The sequence below is a fragment of the Echinops telfairi genome, unplaced genomic scaffold (genome assembly GCF_000313985.2).
Source record: "Echinops telfairi isolate 266 unplaced genomic scaffold, ASM31398v2 ScPeMD7_7469;HRSCAF=8507_1, whole genome shotgun sequence".
Classification (NCBI taxonomy): domain Eukaryota; kingdom Metazoa; phylum Chordata; class Mammalia; order Afrosoricida; family Tenrecidae; genus Echinops; species Echinops telfairi.
The window spans coordinates 52233588-52252870 of record NW_022111373.1 but is presented as its reverse complement, the minus strand read 5'-3'; the positions used below and the strand labels follow the sequence as shown (position 1 = coordinate 52252870).

The 19283-nt window shown below is 42.2% G+C and overlaps 1 protein-coding gene across 1 annotated transcript in view; it reads left to right on the top strand.

Annotated features, from left to right (window-relative positions):
- Positions 1–19283, top strand: part of FAM81B (family with sequence similarity 81 member B) — a 67929-nt gene that overhangs the window by 43924 nt on the left and 4722 nt on the right. The window contains exons 4-6 of the mRNA XM_004703642.2: positions 4862–4991; positions 11655–11761; positions 18658–18793. Of these exons, the coding sequence (XP_004703699.2) occupies positions 4862–4991; positions 11655–11761; positions 18658–18793 (373 nt within the window). The remainder of the gene's footprint in view (positions 1–4861; positions 4992–11654; positions 11762–18657; positions 18794–19283) is intronic.

The following is a 19283-nucleotide window of genomic DNA, read 5'->3' as shown; positions in this document are numbered from 1 at the left end:
TTTGTGACTTCTCTGTATTTATATTCTTGCCTATTTCTGATAGTCTATGTATTCCCTGTGCCAAGATTCTCAGGTGTGTCCCAATTCCCTCATTAAAGGCCCTAATAGTTTGGGGTTTCACCTCAAGGTATATGATCAACCTTGAGTTTATTCTTGTGCATGGGATGAGGTAAGGGTCTTACTTCATTTTTCTGCAGGTAGTTAACCATTTTTTCCAGCACCACTTCCCATTCAATATTTTGGGGGCCCTTCTATGATATGTCTTACTGACTTTCTTTTAGTGTCTATCCTGTGGGGAGTTTTTTGAGCTTGTTAGATGGATATCTTTTCATTTTCCTTGATATTAGGGACATTTTTTGCCTGCAAATATTCCTTCCTACATACATTATATGTATGGTAGATGTTTGATGTTAAGTATAAGTGTAATTTCATTAATTTCTGGAAGTTACATATGGCTAAAAACTGTGTACAGGTGCCAAGTTGGCAAATATTCACGAAACAGGTTTCTTTGATTACAACCGAAATCTTGCTGTCTATTACAATAACCACATCCACCCTGTTTCTATTGATTCAGTGCTGATACCTGCCCTCTACCACCAGGGGACCAATCAGCCCCATTGTGGGTAAATGTCGGCGTTCACTTAGGCCAGTTCCCACTGTTAATCCTGGTACACTTAAATAGCAATCATGGGAGTTTTCAGAGATGCTGGGGCCCACTTCGCAAACTTGTTCCTTATGGTTGTGGTAAAGGGTATGTCCTCAGGACACCCCTTTTTGGGGCTATGGGAATATCCTGATAGATTCATTCCAACATACCAATTTTCCTAAGCTTTTGGATGCCTTCTTCTACAGTGTACCAAGGTAGGTCAGGTACCTCAAGTTGGTCTAATCTAGGCCATCTGGCAGCCCATGCTTCATTTAACTAACTAAATTAGGAATTAGGTCCTCTCTTAACCTCTCTTGCTGAGCCACTGAAGGAAGAATCTGTGATTAGGGGTCCCATATCCAGAAACTCAGACTGGTCTAATGTTACATTCCTTGCACCAGTATCCCACACCCTTAGTAACCATTGCCAGGGATATTCCCCAGGCTTCTGCTTGTATGTATTTGAAAACTCCAGCAGATCTTTATGAGTCTAGCATGCGTCTTCCTGTGTAATCATCTCAACATCACCTTTAGGAGCTTTCTGAGCCTTAATTTTAGTGCAGGTCTAAAGGAAATAATGAGTGGTGAGGGTGTTCCTGGGTGCTCTCGGCAATATCTTGGAAGGCACCTTCCCCAGGCAATGCTACAGATGCAGCCCCACCTGGCATTTCAGCTTGAACAGTTTGGTTAATCTGCTCAGGTGTGTGTTGTTTTATTGATAGTGGATTAATCCCCTCAGCTGGGAGGGGTGGATCTATTGGCAGGGCTGGCTCAATCTTTTCCAGGAGCTCGATACCCTCCTCTTCTGGATCATCAGCCCATATGTTCCCTTCCCATGTTTCAGGGTCTCAACTTTTTCCTATCAATGCCCTTGCTTTAGTATCAGATGCTTCTCTAGACCTGCAATTCAGCTGACATGGTAATTCAGCCATTCGCATGATGAGACTCTGGACCTGGTTCTCAGCAATGTCAGCTCTATTACTAGAGAGAAGCCTCTCCTTTGTAGCACAAGCAGAAGATTTTAGGTCTGTTATTTGGCACTTGAGATGCGTTTCTGAGGTTCTGAGACCATCCCTCTCCTTAATCACACCTTCCACTCTAAGGAGGACCAGCCATCCTTCCTTCTCCCAGTCTGCACCTATGGCCTCCTGGGGAGCTCCTTACGATAATTTAACTGAAGAAAAGAAAAGTCATTCTTTGTTTACAGATGGCTCTGCACAATATGCAGGTGCCACTTGTAAGTGGACATCAGCAGCACTACAGCCCCTTTCTGGGATCTCCCTAAAGGACAGTGGTAAAGGGAAATCCTCCCAGTGGGCAGAGCTTCAAGCAGTGCACCTGGCCATTCAGTTTTCCTACAAGGGAAAATGGCCAGCTGTGAGACTGTATACTGATTCATGGGCTGTGGCTAATGGCTTGGCTGAATGGTCAGGGAACTGGGAGGAGCATGATTGGAAAATTGGTGACAAGAAGGTGTGGGGAAGAGGTATGTAGACAGATCTCTATGAATGGGCCAAGAAAGTAAAGATAATCCTGTCTCATGTGAATGCTCACCAAAGGATTACCTCTGAGGAGGAGGACTTTAACAATCAAGTGGATAAGATGACATGCGCTGTGGAGACTGGTCCTCTTCATTCCTCTGCCACTCCTGTTATCGCCCAATGGGCACATGAACAAAGTGGACATGGTGACAGGGATGGAGGTTATGCATGGGCACAACATGGACTTCCACTCACCAAGGCTGACTTGGCCACTGCCACTACTGAGTGCCCCATTTGCCAGCAGCAGAAACCAACATTAAGTCCAAGATATGGGACCATTCCTCAGGGAGATCAACTGGCAACCTGGTGGCAGGTTGATTACATAGGACCACTTCCGTCATGGAGGGGACAGCGTTTTGTTCTTACTGGAATAGACACCTACTGGGGATATGGATTTGATTTCCTTGCACACGATGCTTATGCCAAAGCTTCCATTCGTGGACTTACAGAATGCCTCATCCACCGGCATGACATCCCACACAGTATTGCTTCAGATCAAGGAACTCACTTCACAGCAAATGTAATGCGGCAATGGGCCCATTCCCATGGAATCCACTGGTCGTATCATGTTCCTCATCATCCTGCAGCTGCTGGCTTGATAGAATGATGGGATGGCCTCCCAAAGACACAATTACTGCACCAGATAGGTGGCAACAACTTGCTGGACTGGGGCAATGTTCTCCAGGAGGCTGTATACACTCTAAAGCAGCGGTCAATATATGGTGCTGTGTCTCCAATAGCCAGAATTCATGGGTCCAGGAACCAAGGGGTGGAAGCTGGAGTGGCACCACTCACTATTACTCCTAGTGATCCACTTGCAGCATTTTTGCTTCCTGTCCCAGCAACCCTGTGTTCCTCAGGCCTGGAGGTCCTGGTCCAGAAGGAAGGAACTCTCCCACCTGGAAACACAGCATGGATTCTACTGAACTGGCAGCTGAGAATGCCCCCTGGCCACTTTGGGCTTCTCATGCCTTTGGATCAACAGGTCAGGAAGAGTGTCACTGTATTGAGTGGTGTGGCTGATCCTGATTACCAAGGATAAATTGGACTGGTGTTACATAATGGAGGTAAAGAAGAATATGACTGAAATCCAGGAGATCCTGTAGGCCGACTCTTAGTGCTACCCTGCCCTGTGATTAAATTAATGGTAAATTACAGCAACCCAATCCTGATAGGACATCTAATGACCCAGACCCTTCAGGAATGAAGGTCTGGGTCACCCCACAGGGCAAAAAAACACAGCCAGCTGAGGTGCTTGCCTAGGGCAAAGGTAATACAGAATGGGTTGTAGAAGAAAGCAGTTCTACCAATAAGTTACAACCACATGATCAATTGCAAATGTGAGGTTTGTAATTGTCGGTTTATTTTCTTTATATGTGCTTAATGAATATCTTTCCTTTGTTCATGTATGATGTATCATATACAAAAGTGTGTTTTCATTTATATGTATGATAGATGTTTGATGTTAAGTTTAAGTGTGATTTCATTAATGTCTGGAAATTATATATGGCTAAAAATTGTGTACAAGTGCCAAGTTGGTAAGGGGTGGATTGTGATAGGTAAGTTTACTGTGCCAACCTGGCCAATGAACACATGTGGGATTAATTGAAGGGTGGAGAGATAAATGGCTCGGCGAGCCTTGCCTTTCTTATCTCTCGCTCTTTGATGATCGGACCAGTGTGCAGCTACCTTAGCTGGTTCTCTGCCTCAACTTGCAAGCTACACCACCTGTGGGACACCTACCCCATGGACTGTGTCACTGTAGTTTGAGGTTCCTTCAAGATCTGTTTCGCCACACTACTGGAGTATACGTCACTTGAGCTGAGGACTGTCGGACCCAGTCATCTGGCTGACTGTTGGTGACCTGCCTTGCTGTTTGCTGCTTGTAGCCGTGTTGCCTGAATTGCTCTACAGAGGACTCAGCTGTCTGCTTTCTTGACTTGCCCGGCAGCCCTCAAGACTTGCAGGACTGCCAGTGTATTAGCTGTCTCATGGAAGTGAGTTGCACTGAGCCATTTGTACTGCTCTATAGACTAATTAGCAGTTTATTTCATATGTTGTGTATATATATATGACTGCCAGTGTATTAGCTGTCTTGTAGAAGTGAGTTGCACTGAGCCATTTGTACTGCACTATAGACTAATTAGCTGTTTATTTCATATGTTGTGTATATATGTGTGTGTGTGTGTGTGTGTATACATATATCTATATATTCATAAGTGTCCTGGTATTGTTTTTCTTGAGAACCCTGTCTAACATATAATCTGATGCGTTATCTCAGTCTTAGGAGTTCCAGTAGATTTTTATATCTTAGGGATATAACCTGCTACCTACTTAGTGTTAGGGAAAATAGAAAGCTTTCCTTTACTATATAACTTTCCCTTCCTCTCTTTAGCTTCTTTCTTTGGGCTCCTGGTGGTGCAGCGTGTTGTGTGTTGGGTTACTAACCACAAGATTAGCAGTTCAAAACCACCAGTTGCTCCACAGGAGAAAAATTAGGCTTTCTACTCCCCCAAAGAGTGATAGTCTCAGAAACCCGCAGGAGAAGTTCTACCCTTTCCTACCTATAGGGTGGCTATCAGTCAGAATAGGCTTGATGGCAGTGAGAGACAGAATGGTATTAAACCTGTATGTGAATCTATGGACCTCGAAACCCATTTTCATCTCGTCAGCAGATGTGATTCAAGTATTGTGAAGCTTTCTGGAGATATTAACTTCATGAGGCACGAGTACCGTCAAAATGAGAAAGCAATTCAAGAGCTCATTTCAGCCCTGGAAAATGTTTCTAAGAATTTGGATATGAAGGTAACTGAAAACAGATGAAACTCTTATACACTGTGTTATTTCCAGAAATAAGAGCAGTCTATGTCTTAGTAAAAAACCCATCAAGTGATGACTGTTTTACGTTATATGTGGCTTTTCTCCCGAAGGGTCCAAATATGTCAACTAATACATAGACACTATGTATATGGTCAGCCAGTAATGAAATCTTTAATAAGGTCCTCCTGTGTTCCAAAATAGTCACATAGTTTGAGTAAATGACCCTTAACCCCATTGATACCATTAGTCTTACTCTCTGGGTTCCGCCCTCAAAGACTGGAGAACCAGGAATTATAAGCAAAAGAATTTCCCATAGACAGTATTATTGAAAGACCAACATAAATGTGAGTTGATCATTTATTTACATCACTGCTTAAAACTCTGTAATAGAGTATGCCAGTTACAAATGAGAAACACATCTCTAGGCCTGGACTTTAAAGGCTACCCATTCCTGGCTCCTAATCATCTCTTCAGTTACATCCCTTTGTTTCCTGCCTTACCCAGCAGTAACTACACTACCTGAAAGGTAGCCCTCCACTCACACCAAGCTATTTACACATCCTCCACCTTGTTGCTGCTTTTTTCTGCCTGAATTATCTTCCTCCCCTTTCTCCTCCACCCAGCCAATGGTTTGAAAGAAATGGAGTCCAGTGCCAGGCCTTCTCTGCCCCACTCCATTCTGTACCCGGCAGAACGCAAACACATCTCTTTGAGACCATTTTGGGCAGCACAAGGCAAAGATCCTTTGGGAACTGGAGGACAAGAAGTTAAGGTGTTGGCTTATTCGGTGTTGGAAACCAGTTTACCGAGAGCAGCAGATGTTACAGGAGAACAGAGTTTACTCCAATGCCATTCGGATTCCCTTGTTCAACTTTCTATTGACTGATCCAGTTAGTCCCAGTATGGGGGCCTGTTTAATCCGTTTCATTTTTCAAGGCACTCAATTGTATTAATGACTAATCAAGACAAGTTTAGGGCTGGCTTCCTAATTGAGAACCTCACCACTTAAAACAAAATTCATAGCCCGGACGCAGAACACTGTTAAATAAAACCTGTCACTGTAGAAGGAGCCCAGTGGTCTACAAGTTGGGCTGCTAACTGGAAGGTCAGCAGTTCAAAGCCACTAGCTGCTCTGGAGGGGAAAGATAGGACTTTTTACCCCCATACAGAGTTACAGCCTCAGGAACTCACCGGGATAATTCTACCTTATCCTCTAGGGTGGCTGAGAGTCAGCATCGACCGGATGGCAGTGGATTGGGTTTGGTTTTATGGTATAGAAGGCAGTCTGTCTAACTTCTGGGTATACTGGGGGGTATCTCTGTTATTAGGGTTGATTGTTGGCGTGATACAAGAATTTTTAATCATATTAAGGAAGCTTCCATTGATTCCTACTTTACTTAATTTTGCAAAGACTTACATAACCAAGTCATGATATTGATTGTGTTTGGGTCTGGCTTCTGTTTGCTGTTTATTTTACTTCTGGTCTTCTGATGTATTCTGCGGACACAGGTCCTATTCCTGAAACATTCTTACATTTCCTCGGTGAGAGTTATACAGTCTCTCAGTCTTCCATTTGCATTTAAATGAAAAGGTGAAATTGGGAGATTGAATTATAGTTCTCTCTCCTGCTTAGTTTTTTGGGTTTTTTTAAACATGATACATCAATCTAATTAGTCACCATTCATCAAATTCTCACAAACCCCTCATATATAATATTTTTTATTATTCTTACGTGAATCTTTTCAAGATGCCTTTATGAAGAAACAAGCAAATATACATATCCTTATTTCTCCCTAAAACTCAAAGCATATACTACACACTTTGCTTTTGTTTTTTAAACAAACCAAATAAATCCTTGAGATATTTGTATATGCACACTCTTCTTCTGTACGATTATACAATAGTTCATTTAGTAAGTCCTTTATGGATGGACATTTCAAATTTTCACTCTTTCAAATGATGCTGAAGTTAATAGCCTTGTGTTTTTGTCACCTTGGGTGTATAGAATATGTGTATGATAAACACAACCAGGTAGCGGGACTGTAGGGTGAAAGGGTACATGCATCTGGTATAATAGATCTTGTCAAATTCCTCTCCATAAAATTTACAAGGCTGAATCCCCACCAGAAAAATGTAAAATGACCTAATTCCCATAGTTTCATCAATGTAGCAATGCTCAACTTTTGGCATTTTGATGGGGGGGGTGGGGGGGGGGGATGGCCTGTGTCATTTTGACCAGCTTTTAAAGAATTATCATTATGAATGAGATTGAGCATCTTTATATATGTTTAAGAAGTCCAATTTGTCCTTTTTTTCTGTGGGCTGCTTCTTTGTGCTGCTGCCCATATTGCATTCCTTTTTCTTGATTTCTGGGAGCTCTTTATAGGTTAGCCCTGGTATCGTCAGGTAAGATTAGACTGCTGACCCCGCCCTGAGTCCGCAAGTCAAGCCATCAGCCTCTGAGAGCGGGAAGGCCCTGGACCAGATGGACTCACGCAGCAGGTGCTGCCACAGGGAGAGCTCAAACAAGAGAATGGGGAGAGGATGGCGCAGGCCGGGTCACTGTGAGTCAGAGGCAACTCACTGCACCTCACAGCAGCCACCACAGCGGCTTCTCTGAAGATGTTTAGCCGCAGAGATATTCTATAGCATCATTATTTGTCAGGATTGCTGCATTGGGAGTGGGTCTGGGCTTTTTCTCTATATGTTTGAGAAATTAGCTGTTTCTCTATCTTATGAGCTCCAGATACATTGCCCCAGTTTTTCATTTTTCTCTTGGAAAATGATGGCTAAATGTCTTAGTCTTCTTTTGTGGGTCTGAGATATTTCAGTCTTAGTGGGAAAGCACTTCCTCATGCAAACACTTAATATCGCTTACATTGTCTTCTAATACTTCCTCAGCTTTATTGTTGACATTGACATCCTTGACCCATTTGGACTTTTCCATCGTATATGATGTCTTATTGTTTATATATTGAGGCTTTCTTCTACCCCGCTACTAGTCCTTGACTCGGTTTTACTTTTTCTACTTTCTCGAAAATAGTCATTTGATTATCTTTCCTTTGACCTTCAATTTTACCACTTTGTGTTTTTATATATTTGTATTTTTATTTTTTATTCTGGCTTTTCTAAAGTGATCCAGTTTTATTATGTCTTTGTTCCTTCTTAGATTCTGCTATCTAATTTTCTATTCTGCTATCACTAATTTTAGCCTTTCTTTTTATTCATTTTTTGCTTCTTGCGGTTTTTGTTGTTATTTTTCCAACTTCTTGAACCACATTTACTTACATTCTTTCTTTTTCCTGAAACACACACCGATTGACTATCCCTGAAAGCATTCTTTATTCCAGTAGCCCTAAGACTTGATATGCAGTGTTCTACCTTTGCGGTGGAGAGTTTTACCTTTGATTGAATCGCTCAGCCTTTTTATCACTGTCGTTGTTGGTTTCCTCAGTGACGAGCACTTTATGTTTTTCACGCTAACATTCATGTTTGGGTGTATCTCTTAATGAAATTTTCTTGTCTGTACTAATTTTAATATTCGGAATACTTGAAAGGACTTTTTTTGGTGATCTAGTATATCCATTTTTTATAAATGTTTTAAATGAAAGTAAATTTTCTATTTGGGGTCTCTGCATAAGAAATAGCCAATTCATTAGGGTTTCTGTATCCTTATTTAATATTTGGTCTACCCTTTTGCTTTGGATTGAGAGGAATGAATTAAAGTCTCCTACAGTTCTTGAGAAAGGAGCCCCACTGGAGCGGTGACTATGCCTGGGGATGCTCCCTGCAAGGCAACGGTGGAAAGCACCAGGCACTCTGAGAGAAGGCGAGGCTTTCTGCTCCGGTGAAGAGTTGCAGTCTTGGTAGCCCACAGGGGCAATTCCACCCTGTCCCAGAGGGTCATTAGGAGCTGAGTTCGCTCAATGATAGTGCATTTCGAGTTTTACAGTTATTGAAAGGAGCCCTGGGAGTTCACCGGGTTAAGCATTAAAACTCACCAGCCACTCAGACAGAAAGATGAGGCCATCTGGTCCCATAAAGATGTATTGCCTTGACCACCCTGCAGGGCAGTTCTACACTATCGTTTGGACTCATTCTGCACAGAGTAGGAACTGACCCAACAGCAGCCCAGGGGCTTGGGCGGGGAGCGTTGTAATTATTAAGCTTCAATTTAACTCACAATTTCAGCTTCATGATTTTTTTTTTGCTAACTTATTTGCTTTGTTGATTTCATAACCATCTTTTCTCAGTCCTAATTTTAATTACTTATCTTTTAACTGTTTTATGAGTATATAATTCATGTACGATACAATCAATCTAATGGTTTAAATATATTTAAAATAATTGTGCAATCATCACCACAATTGATTTTAGAACATTTCTTCATTCTTGTACTTTTTATTAGCTTGCCATTTCTTCCCACCAACCTCCCCTGCAACAATTCTAAGTAACAATTCATCTAGTGACCATCTAATTGTTGATGTTTTTGCCTTTTCATATTTAGCATAGGACAAAGCCTAGGATTTACATGTAAATTTTATTTCTAATTCCCAAAACATACATGTATTGGTTTTCTACTGCTGCCCAAACAACCACAAACTGGCTCACAACAACACAAATTATTTATCTCGCAGTTTTGGTGGGGCACACTGGGTCCCCTGCTTAGTACCTGACAAAGTTATAATCAAGGTTTGGCTGGGCTGCATTCCTTCCAAAAAACTGGAAATTCATCTCCTTTGAAGTCCTTTAGGTTGTTGGCCAAATTCAGTGTCTTGTCAGCGCTGTGTTCCTTGCTAGCTGTCAACTGGGATCCATTCTGCACTCCCAGCAGCTGCCTACACTTAACGTCCTATTTTCCATGTGGCTGCTCCCCAGCCACGGGCAAGTGAAGACTCTCATGCTTCACATCTCTCTGGCTTCAACTCCGGCTTCTCTCTGCCTGCAGTTGAAGAATGTTATCTGCTTGCTGGGGTGCCTGTGAGGAGCTCTGGTGTCACTGTGGATTAGGCATTAGGCTGCTGACCACGAGGTTGGTGGTTCAAATACACCGGCCACTCCAAGGGAAAAAGATGAGTCACAGTCTCAGAAACCCTCAGGAGCAGTCCTACTCTGCCTTCTAGGGTCACTAGCAGTCAGAATCTACACATTGGCAGTGGGTGGGTATGATCGGATGGGGCCTATTTAGATAATCCAAGATAAAACTACCCAGATCTTAAGGGCTGTTCGTTACATCTGCAAAGTCTCTCTTGCCAAGTAACATGATATTGGCTGCGAGGCATTCTCCTAGGGCCTACCTACCTAACACAGATGATTTCTTCATTCCACTTTCATTCATTCAAGTCTGAGACTCCTTTTTGTGATATGAAGTTTGTACATTTTCATTCTCTCCTTTGTAGTTATAAAAATGTCTCACAACGATAAATTTGTGTTCTTTTGATCTGCAACATATCATTGCTTCCCAGGTAAATTGGACAGTGTTGATTTACTTGTTGACACGAATACTAGCCCAGATCCTTTGGAAAGCAAATGCCAAAATAGCATCAGATGTGCAAGAAATTTATAGAGGGGAAAACCTGTGAGGGAAAAATGAGAAGGGGGCTAAGGAGAGCCTTCAGACCACAATAGAGGCCTTACTCCTGTGATAAAAGTTAGTTTTTATCAGAGCGACCCAATGGGACAGGGTAGACCTTCACCTGTGAGTTTCTGAGACTGTGGATGGCAGTGAGAGGCTACCTTGAGAAAGTTACAAATTGCTTGACCAATCGGAGGAGTATGACTCAGATCTAGAATGAGAACTGCAGCCTATGGGAAGCCTAGTGTCAGCGTGGCGGGGAGGACCCGTTATGTTCCCCACTCCAGGAAATCTGGCGATGCATCTCCGTGTTTACAACACTAGAATCAAGAATGACTTTTTTATGGTTTTTACTCAAGAGCTTGGATTTTTGTTTCTTTATATTTTTCTGATTAATTTGTAGCCTTTGTGCAATAATTCTGCATCTCTTTTTGTAAAGATCTTTTTTTATTTCCTTCTTCATTTTACCTAAAGGAAATTCCTCCAGGTTTCTGGCAACATGGAAGGTACTTCCAGCCTCATTTTTAGGACTGGAACTTATCTTTGCCAAGCTTTATATGCCCTGATTATTTTCATTTGGGATTCCTTTGTGCTCATGTCTGAATCCCACCTGGAAACCTCCGAGCACTAACCCTGGGTGTTTTCCTCCACTCCTACTTGTGTTTGTATTTGTTGTATTCCATTTGCTGTGTTCACTGAGTGTTATACACTGAGGCTAAAGGAGTGAACGAGAACGTTTGCATTGTACCTGGGGAGACTGAAAGTAAAGTCATAGTCAAGTTAACAACTTAATAAACACATGAATGCTATTCACATGTGTCTGGACATCACTAGATGCCTTCTTATCAAAAGAAGTATTTCAGACAACAGAACGGAACATCCCCCATTAGTCTTCTGTAGAAATAGTTCAATAAATATTGAATCATACCCATTTGAAGAGCATCTTTTCAATTGCAAACTTGCTTTAAGTTCAAGTCTGTTTCCTGGCCCCATTAGGCATCAAGTATAATTAACGTAAGTGCTCGTGGTATTGTTCACACACGCAAAACAGCTCCCTCTTATGCTTCCATCAGGTACTGCAGCTCTTGGGAAAGATAGAGGCTTCCAGTTCTGAGCAAACCTCAAATTTAAAGATGATCCAGGGGGATTATCACCACGAAATGAACCTTTTGGAATTCAAGTAAGTGACTAGAAGATTTTTAATTCTGTTAAATGCCTTCCAAAGCCTTTTGCCTAATGAAAGTACTGGCATGAATTGTCTATACTAAAGTAGTGTATACATTACTCATAATAAAAGAAGAAATGTGAGTGGTAACGTTTTTGTTGTGTTTTGTTTTGGTGATTGTTGTTGCCTCATAATAGCTCGACCGAATTGGTATGTTCATTCTGATTCTTCCACCTGAATAATCTTCATTTATCAGTAACTATCTGCTCAAATGCCGGAATATAAAGCATTGCTGAAAATAAATGTAACCCCTAAGATGATCAAATCACACACACAAAATAAATCATTTCAATCTATAAGCTTTCCTTTAAGATTTTTTGTTTTTTCAAAGATTCGCCACTGATCCCATGGTCTCTTTTAAGACTGTGGACCCTAGCCCTTCTCAGATACACCCCTGCTCCATAGAGAAAGCAGTAAAGGAAAGAAGGCTCCACAAATACTCAATTCATTGGCCACCTCCTTCTCGAGCCCCTTCCTTCTCCTGTTTAATCGGCCCCCATTTTCCAGGCTCATGAAGAAGGAAAAGGGAAATGGATGATATTTTCTTACTGCCCGCTTCTGCCTCTGTTCTCCATCCTCGCTGTTCCCCATCTTGGTCAAATCCAGTGTTTTGCTAATGTTCTACTTGCTTTCTTTCCCCCTCTGCCATATTTCGTTAACGAAGTGCAATTGGTGGTAAGGCACACCATTATTTTTCTGTATCTCTAAGGACTCTCCTGTGAGCCATAGTGGTGTCGTGGTCAGCCGTTGGAAACCACCAGCCCCTCTGTGGGAGAAAGATGAAGCTTTCTACTCCCATAAATAGTTACGGTTTCAGAAACCCACATGGGCGGTTCTGCCCTGTTCTTAAACCCTAGCATAATGAAGTTAATCAGCTAATACTTGGGTGGTACTTGATCTACTTATTTGTACTTGGAATTAAGGTAAAGAAAAATATCAATTGAAGAAGTAGGGGAAAATGGTTTCTAGACATACAAGTTAACAATTACCCTCGTGGCATAGTGGTTATGACTTGCACTGCTAGTTCAAAACCACCAGCCGCTGGGCAAGAGAAAGACTAGGCTCTCTAATTTGGTGGAGTTGCAGTCTCAGAAACCCACAGAGGGGCCATTCTACCCTGCCCTTAGGGTCCTTTACGCATTCCAATCAACTCAACGGCCGTGGATTGGGTTTGGTTTTTGTAGGGAAGGGACAGAAATTATATGCCCACATGGGACATTTTTAAGGGAACATTTTTTTTATTTAGAGCTGAATGTTTCACTAATGATGTTACTTACTTTTCCCATCTTTGATGCTGTGGGAAATTGAAAGCAGCAGTCACCAAAATAGCTAAATTTGAATCTGGATACTTTTGTTAAAAATGAATTTTTTATTCACTTTAAGTAAGGAAGCCCAAAGTTTCATTAGTATTACAGTAGGGAACCACGAATTTATAAACCAGATTTTTACCAGGAAAATAATTATGAGCTCTAATAATTCAATTATATGATTGACTATTTTATAGTTAAATTTTCACCATCAATTTTTTTTAAAAAATAATATTTAGTTATTACAACCAACCAATAAAAAAACAAAAAAGGTGAAAAAGAAATACTTAACCAGATAGCTAGCCAGGGATGTAGTCTTCCATATTTTTGTCTTTGTTTATATAATTAAATATATAACAGACAAAAAGATGTCATACAATGAACTTCAAGAAGTTCATGGAAAAGTTGAATGAAAATATGCTGAAACTTTTCCATGAGTTTTCTAAAACTCCTTTATATATGTATGTGCGTATGTTGGTATATGCACAGATTTTACATACATTACACATGAGAAGATATTATGGGGTTTGAAAATAAATTCTGCATCATTATTCAATTATTTGCTTTTTGCAGATATTTCTCCAGATCAGTGAATATTATCCTAACATTATTTTAATGACTCCATAATATTCTAAATAGATATGCCATAATTAATTCAACTCTGTATCTTTTGTGGAATAGCTTATTTCCAGTTTATGAACAGCACAATTAATATTTTACTAATAACTCTTGTGTATTTGTCCCTAGGTATTCTTAGATACTGTTTTATTTCTGTAGAGAAGATTTCTGGGTTAAAGAAGATATCTACTTGTCAATTTTTATAAATAATTTCTAGAAGTGTAGTAACTTACCCTCACAAGAAATGTAGGCCTTTCTCTATATTCTTGCCAGCAATGAGCTTCTCTTTTATACCAAAACCCAAATCAAACCCATGGCTACTGAGTGGATTCTGACTTAAATGGACCCTATAGGACCAAGTAGAATTGCTCCTTAAAGTTTCTGAGACTGCACATCTTTTTTATTATTGTTAATCATTTCAATGGGAGGCCCTTACAATTCTTAGAACAATCCACCATTCAATTGTATTAAGCACACTTGTACATATGTTGCCATCAACATTTCCAAAACATTTTCTTTCTACTTGAGCCTTTGGTATCAGCTCCTCTTTCCCCACCTTCCCCCCCACCCCCCGTGAATCTTGGTCAATTATGTGTTATTGCTGTTATTTCATGTCTTACACTGTCCATTGAGACTGCACATCTTTAAAGGTGTATACAACCTTATGTTTCTCCTTCCTGGACGCTGCGGGATCTGAACCAACACCCTGGTAGTGAGTAGGCCAACGTTTATTCCATTGTGCCAATACAATGCCTTCCCCTTTTAATGAAAAAGAACATTTCTGATATGCAGTTGTATTCCCTTCCTCATTTGAATTCTTTTTCTGTTAATTGCCTGTTTGTCAAACGTCACACTGGGATTTTTTTTTTAACATTTTCATATAAATTTGTGAGATTCCTTGCCATTAGAAATATTAGCCTTTGGGCTAAGATATATATTGAAAACTGCTTGACTCAAAAAGTAAAGGAGTCAGAGCTCTTTCTCTTTCAGTCAGAGCAGTCTGGTTTTGTTTGTTTGCTTTAAAGACACTTTCATTGGTGGCTCTTACAGCTCTTATAACAATCCGCACATCAATTGTATCAAGCATATTTGTACATATATGGCCATCGTTATTTTCGAAATATTTACTTTCCATTTGAGCCCTTGGTATCAGCTCCTCTTTTTTCCCTCCCCAGTCACTCCTCCCACCCTCGTGACCCCTTGATAAATTATAAATTACTATTATTTTCATATCTTACACCGACTACTGTCTCTCTTCCCCATGGTTTCTGTTGTTTGTCCCCCTGGGGTTGGTGGGGGTGGTTATGTGCCCATCTTTGCGATCTGCTCCCACTTTCTCCCCTTCTCTCTCCCCCTTCCCCCTACCCTCTTGGTATCGCTACTCCCATTTCTGTTTCTGAGGTTTTTATCTGACCTGGGTTCTGTGTGCTGTGAGCTCTTATCTCCACCAGTGTACATGCTCCAGTCTACCCCCCAGTGAAAGGCAGGACTGGGGTCATGATAGTGGCGGGTGAGGAAGCCTCAAGGAACCAGAGGAATACTGTATGTTTCATCGGTGCTATACTGCACCCTGTTTTTATCTGGTATATTGGATTCCAGCTTCGGGCAAGATGGCCTTCAAACAATAATTAGACAAAAAACTTCCATAACTCCACTAAATTGTACAGATACCATTGCTAATGTTAGGATATTGTGGTACATCGAGATTTTTTTCAAAGGACAGATGGGAAATAGATTTTTTTTTACTTTTTCTTTTTAAAGAAAGGACCGTCTTACAGTAAAGGATTAACTTTTAAATAAAAGCACTCAATAGCATTAAAAGGTAAGTTTAACTGAGAACTGTTTGCCTTTAGAGACTTTTACACATTTGAATTGAATGTTCTGCTAAACTGACCTTTTATATTGAATGTACAAGACACAGTTTTCTAGTGGATTCCTGGGATTTGGGGATTGATCAATGGACCTGACTGATACAGGAGCCCCCGCCCCCCTGTCCTCTGAGTCCCTCCTTTCAGCCTCCTCCTTCCAAAAGGGGCTTACTCGGATGTTGAACTAATGAGTGTCCGAAGCCTGCCAAATCAGTGCTCATATAGCAAGAGTCTTGGCCACAGATGTGACAGAAGAAGCTCCTGTCAGTCACTCCCCGGATCTAGTCAACAGTGATTTATTTACAAGAAAAGAACGAATATTTGAAGGAATGAAATGTTCACTCACTGCATAGACTTTTCAGTTTGATAGTGCCTGATTAAATTTACCCAAACCCACAGCTGACGCGGCAATTCCAACTCCTCATGCCCCACAGGACAGAGCAGAACTGCGGCAGGTGCTGCCATTCGGCAAGGACCCAGACTGGCTCGTCTTGCTCTCACACCATGCCTGCGGGGTGATCTGTCAACTTTTCCAGGCAGCAGTCAAGTGCTTTAACTTAATGCATCATTCAGTCTCCTTAGAACACGATTAAGCCCTTTTAATCATTGTAGCAACATCTGCTCTTATTTTTTTTAATCCTTTGTCCTCTGTTATTTCACCCACCTATGTTCCCTGGGTGGTGCAAATTGTTAAGCTCCCAGCTACTGCTACAGAGTGAAATTGTGCACTCCACCCCCCAAAATAGGTGTCAACATGGCTGGGTCATGATTCTCAGTAGTAGATCCTTTTGTGATCTTATGTACTTATTAACCATTTGGGGATCTGGTGTCATAAGTCAGTTTGTAAATCCTAACCGTTATGATGTCATGAGACCCGATACAACCTACAGGATTAGGTTGTATTTTGAGTCCATCTCTTTTGGAATGTAGAAGGATGAGCAGAGATCAGAAGGACTGGACTATTGTCCAGAAAGAAGAGCCAGAAGCAGACCCCATCCAGTGGATCCAGGATCCCTGTCCCTCCTTGGTCCAGGGAATGATTGATCCCAACACACATGGAGAGCTTCGAGAATCACCAGGCCTCTGGATGCTGGAAGGCAGCCAGGACCTTCCTCCAGAATCCACAGACAGAGAAAGCCTTCCGTCAGAGCCAATGATCTGAATTCAGATTTCTAGCCTCCTACTCTGGCGGAAAGAACCCTTGTGGGGCCCTGGGTTGGGAAATGAGCCACGAACTGCAAGGCTGGCAGTTCAGACTCACCAGTGGATCCCCAAGGCAAAGATGAGGTTGCCTGCTTCCGTACAAGATGGGCAGTGCTGGAAACCCTATCATCAGGATCATGATGAGTCAGAAATGGCTCAAAATCAGTGGGTTTTAAACTGCACCAGAGTTCATTTCTGCTTGCTAAAGCCCAGCACTGTGACAGTGGCCCTACACAGTTAAGACAGCTAGAACAAAGGGGTGGAAGCTCACCCAGAGGAACCTCAGATGGAAAGCTTGGTGATCGGCTTCTGAAATATCCGCCGTCGAAAGCCCTGTGAAGCACAGTTCGACTCTGACACCCTTGGGGTCGCCATGAGTCAAAATGGGTTTGTTGGCAGCTGGGAAACGGTAGCGTATAATTCTGCTGCCCTTCGTCCCCTCACGAACCTCTGCCCATTGTGTCTGATGGTGTCCCACACTACAATGACCTGACCCTTCTCTAAATCCTTCTTCGCCCCAGACACACACGTCAAAGAATCCACGCACACTGCTCCATGGGTGACAGTGAGAGAACCTGGATGCTCTACTTTCCCAAAGTTCTTATTAGGGTGCTCGCCCTCTCTCTCTGGCCCCCTCAAACTTTTCCCCTCTCTAGTAGATAATGCTGGTCCTCAGGCCCCACACCTCCCCGAGCCTCACAGGGGCCGTTGTGGAATAAGGCTGGCAACCCGGCCCACAGCTTATCTTTATACGACCCACAGCTAAGAATGGCTCTTACATTTTCAAATAATGTAATATGTATCTATAGGTGTGTATATGTAGGTCTACATATGTATACATGCACACATGAGCTATTCTAGTATTTCATACACACGAATACGTCATGGCACGTGAAAATGATATGAAATGTAGATTTCAATGTTCGTAAACAGAGTTTGCCGATAGCATGTCCATGCTCGTTCGTTCACAGATTGTCTGTGACCGCTTTTCCACAGCAACGGCAGAGTTGAGACGTGGCAACAGACAACGAAGCGCACAAAGCTACTGGCTCTTTACAGAAAAGGTGTGCCAACTGTACTCCCCACAGTACACCCCGCCCACGTGACTTACCCGAGCCCGTCGTTCAAGGGCACCGAATTCATGGAGGCCCTGCGAGGAATTCCACAAGGCGTCCCAGGCAGGGCCCGCTAGCCGTGGCCGTGCTCTTGGTTATTGCACGTAGAGGCTGTATACGACGAGAGGTGGGGTCAGCCACCAGATGGAATACAAGCTCAGGCCAGGGTCTCACAGTGCACTTCCATTGGCTTTCCCATCTCCCGCCAGTGCTTCCCAGGGGCAACCCTATAGGGCAGAGAATGGCTCATAGGGTTTCCAAGGCTGTAAATCTTTATGAAAGACATGACAGTGGCTGGTGGGTTTGAACCATTGACCTCTCTGTTAATGAGCAAGTGCTTCACCGCTGCAAAATCAGGGCTCAGTCCACTTCCCACCACGCTTAAATCCAAACCATTGACTCTCTTCCAACCCCTGGTGACCCAGTAGGACAGAGGAGAGATGTTCTGTAGGGTTTCTGAGACTAGAAATCTTTTCAGAAGTAGATAGCCTCACCTTTCTTCAGTGGAGCTGCTGCTGGTTTTGAACCACTGACCTTGCATCAACAGCCCAACACGTAACCCAGGGCACCACCACTTCTCTTCTGTCTCACACAGAATCTGATAAGCACTCGACTCAGGACACTGAGCCAAATCACCTGAAAAACCAGCAGAGATTTTCAACACACTAAATTTGGGGTGTTTTTTGTTTGCTGACTTTCACTTATTTAAAATGGAACAAAATTATATTTTCCCCTCTTAGATTTAATTCAGTTTCAAATAATCTCTATGAAGAAATTGAAAACAATAAAAAATGGACAGAGAGCCAGCTGGTCATCTATGAAAAAGATAACCTCGGCTATATCAATCAATGTTGGAAGCTCTTACAGGATAAACTGGTAAGAAGTTCTGTTACTTGATGTAGTAAAACGTCATTGTACTCATTCGCTAAGGCTGCCACAACCAAGTACCATAATCGGTTTCTGACCCTTAGAGACCGGACCGGACAGAATAGATCTTGATGGGAGCAGACAGCCTCATCTTCCTCCCTCTGATTTGTTGGTGGGTTGGCACCATTGACCTTGTGCCAGCAGCTCAATGTATAGCCCACTAGGACACCAGGGTGTATGGTGGGGGTGCCGTGATACTTGAGCACAGCTATGTTTCTTCAGCTAAACCACTGATCCTTTCTAACTGGAGCTCATTAGTAGATCAAATATGATCATTCTGGTACCTGAGGGGAGAGACTTCCTGAAGCAGCCCAGTAAGGAGTGCCCTCAGCCTCCTGCCTGAATTTTTTTTTTCTTTTTTAACATTTTATTAGGGGCTCATACAACTGTTATCCCAATCCATACACACATCAATTGTGTAAAGCGCATTTGTACATCG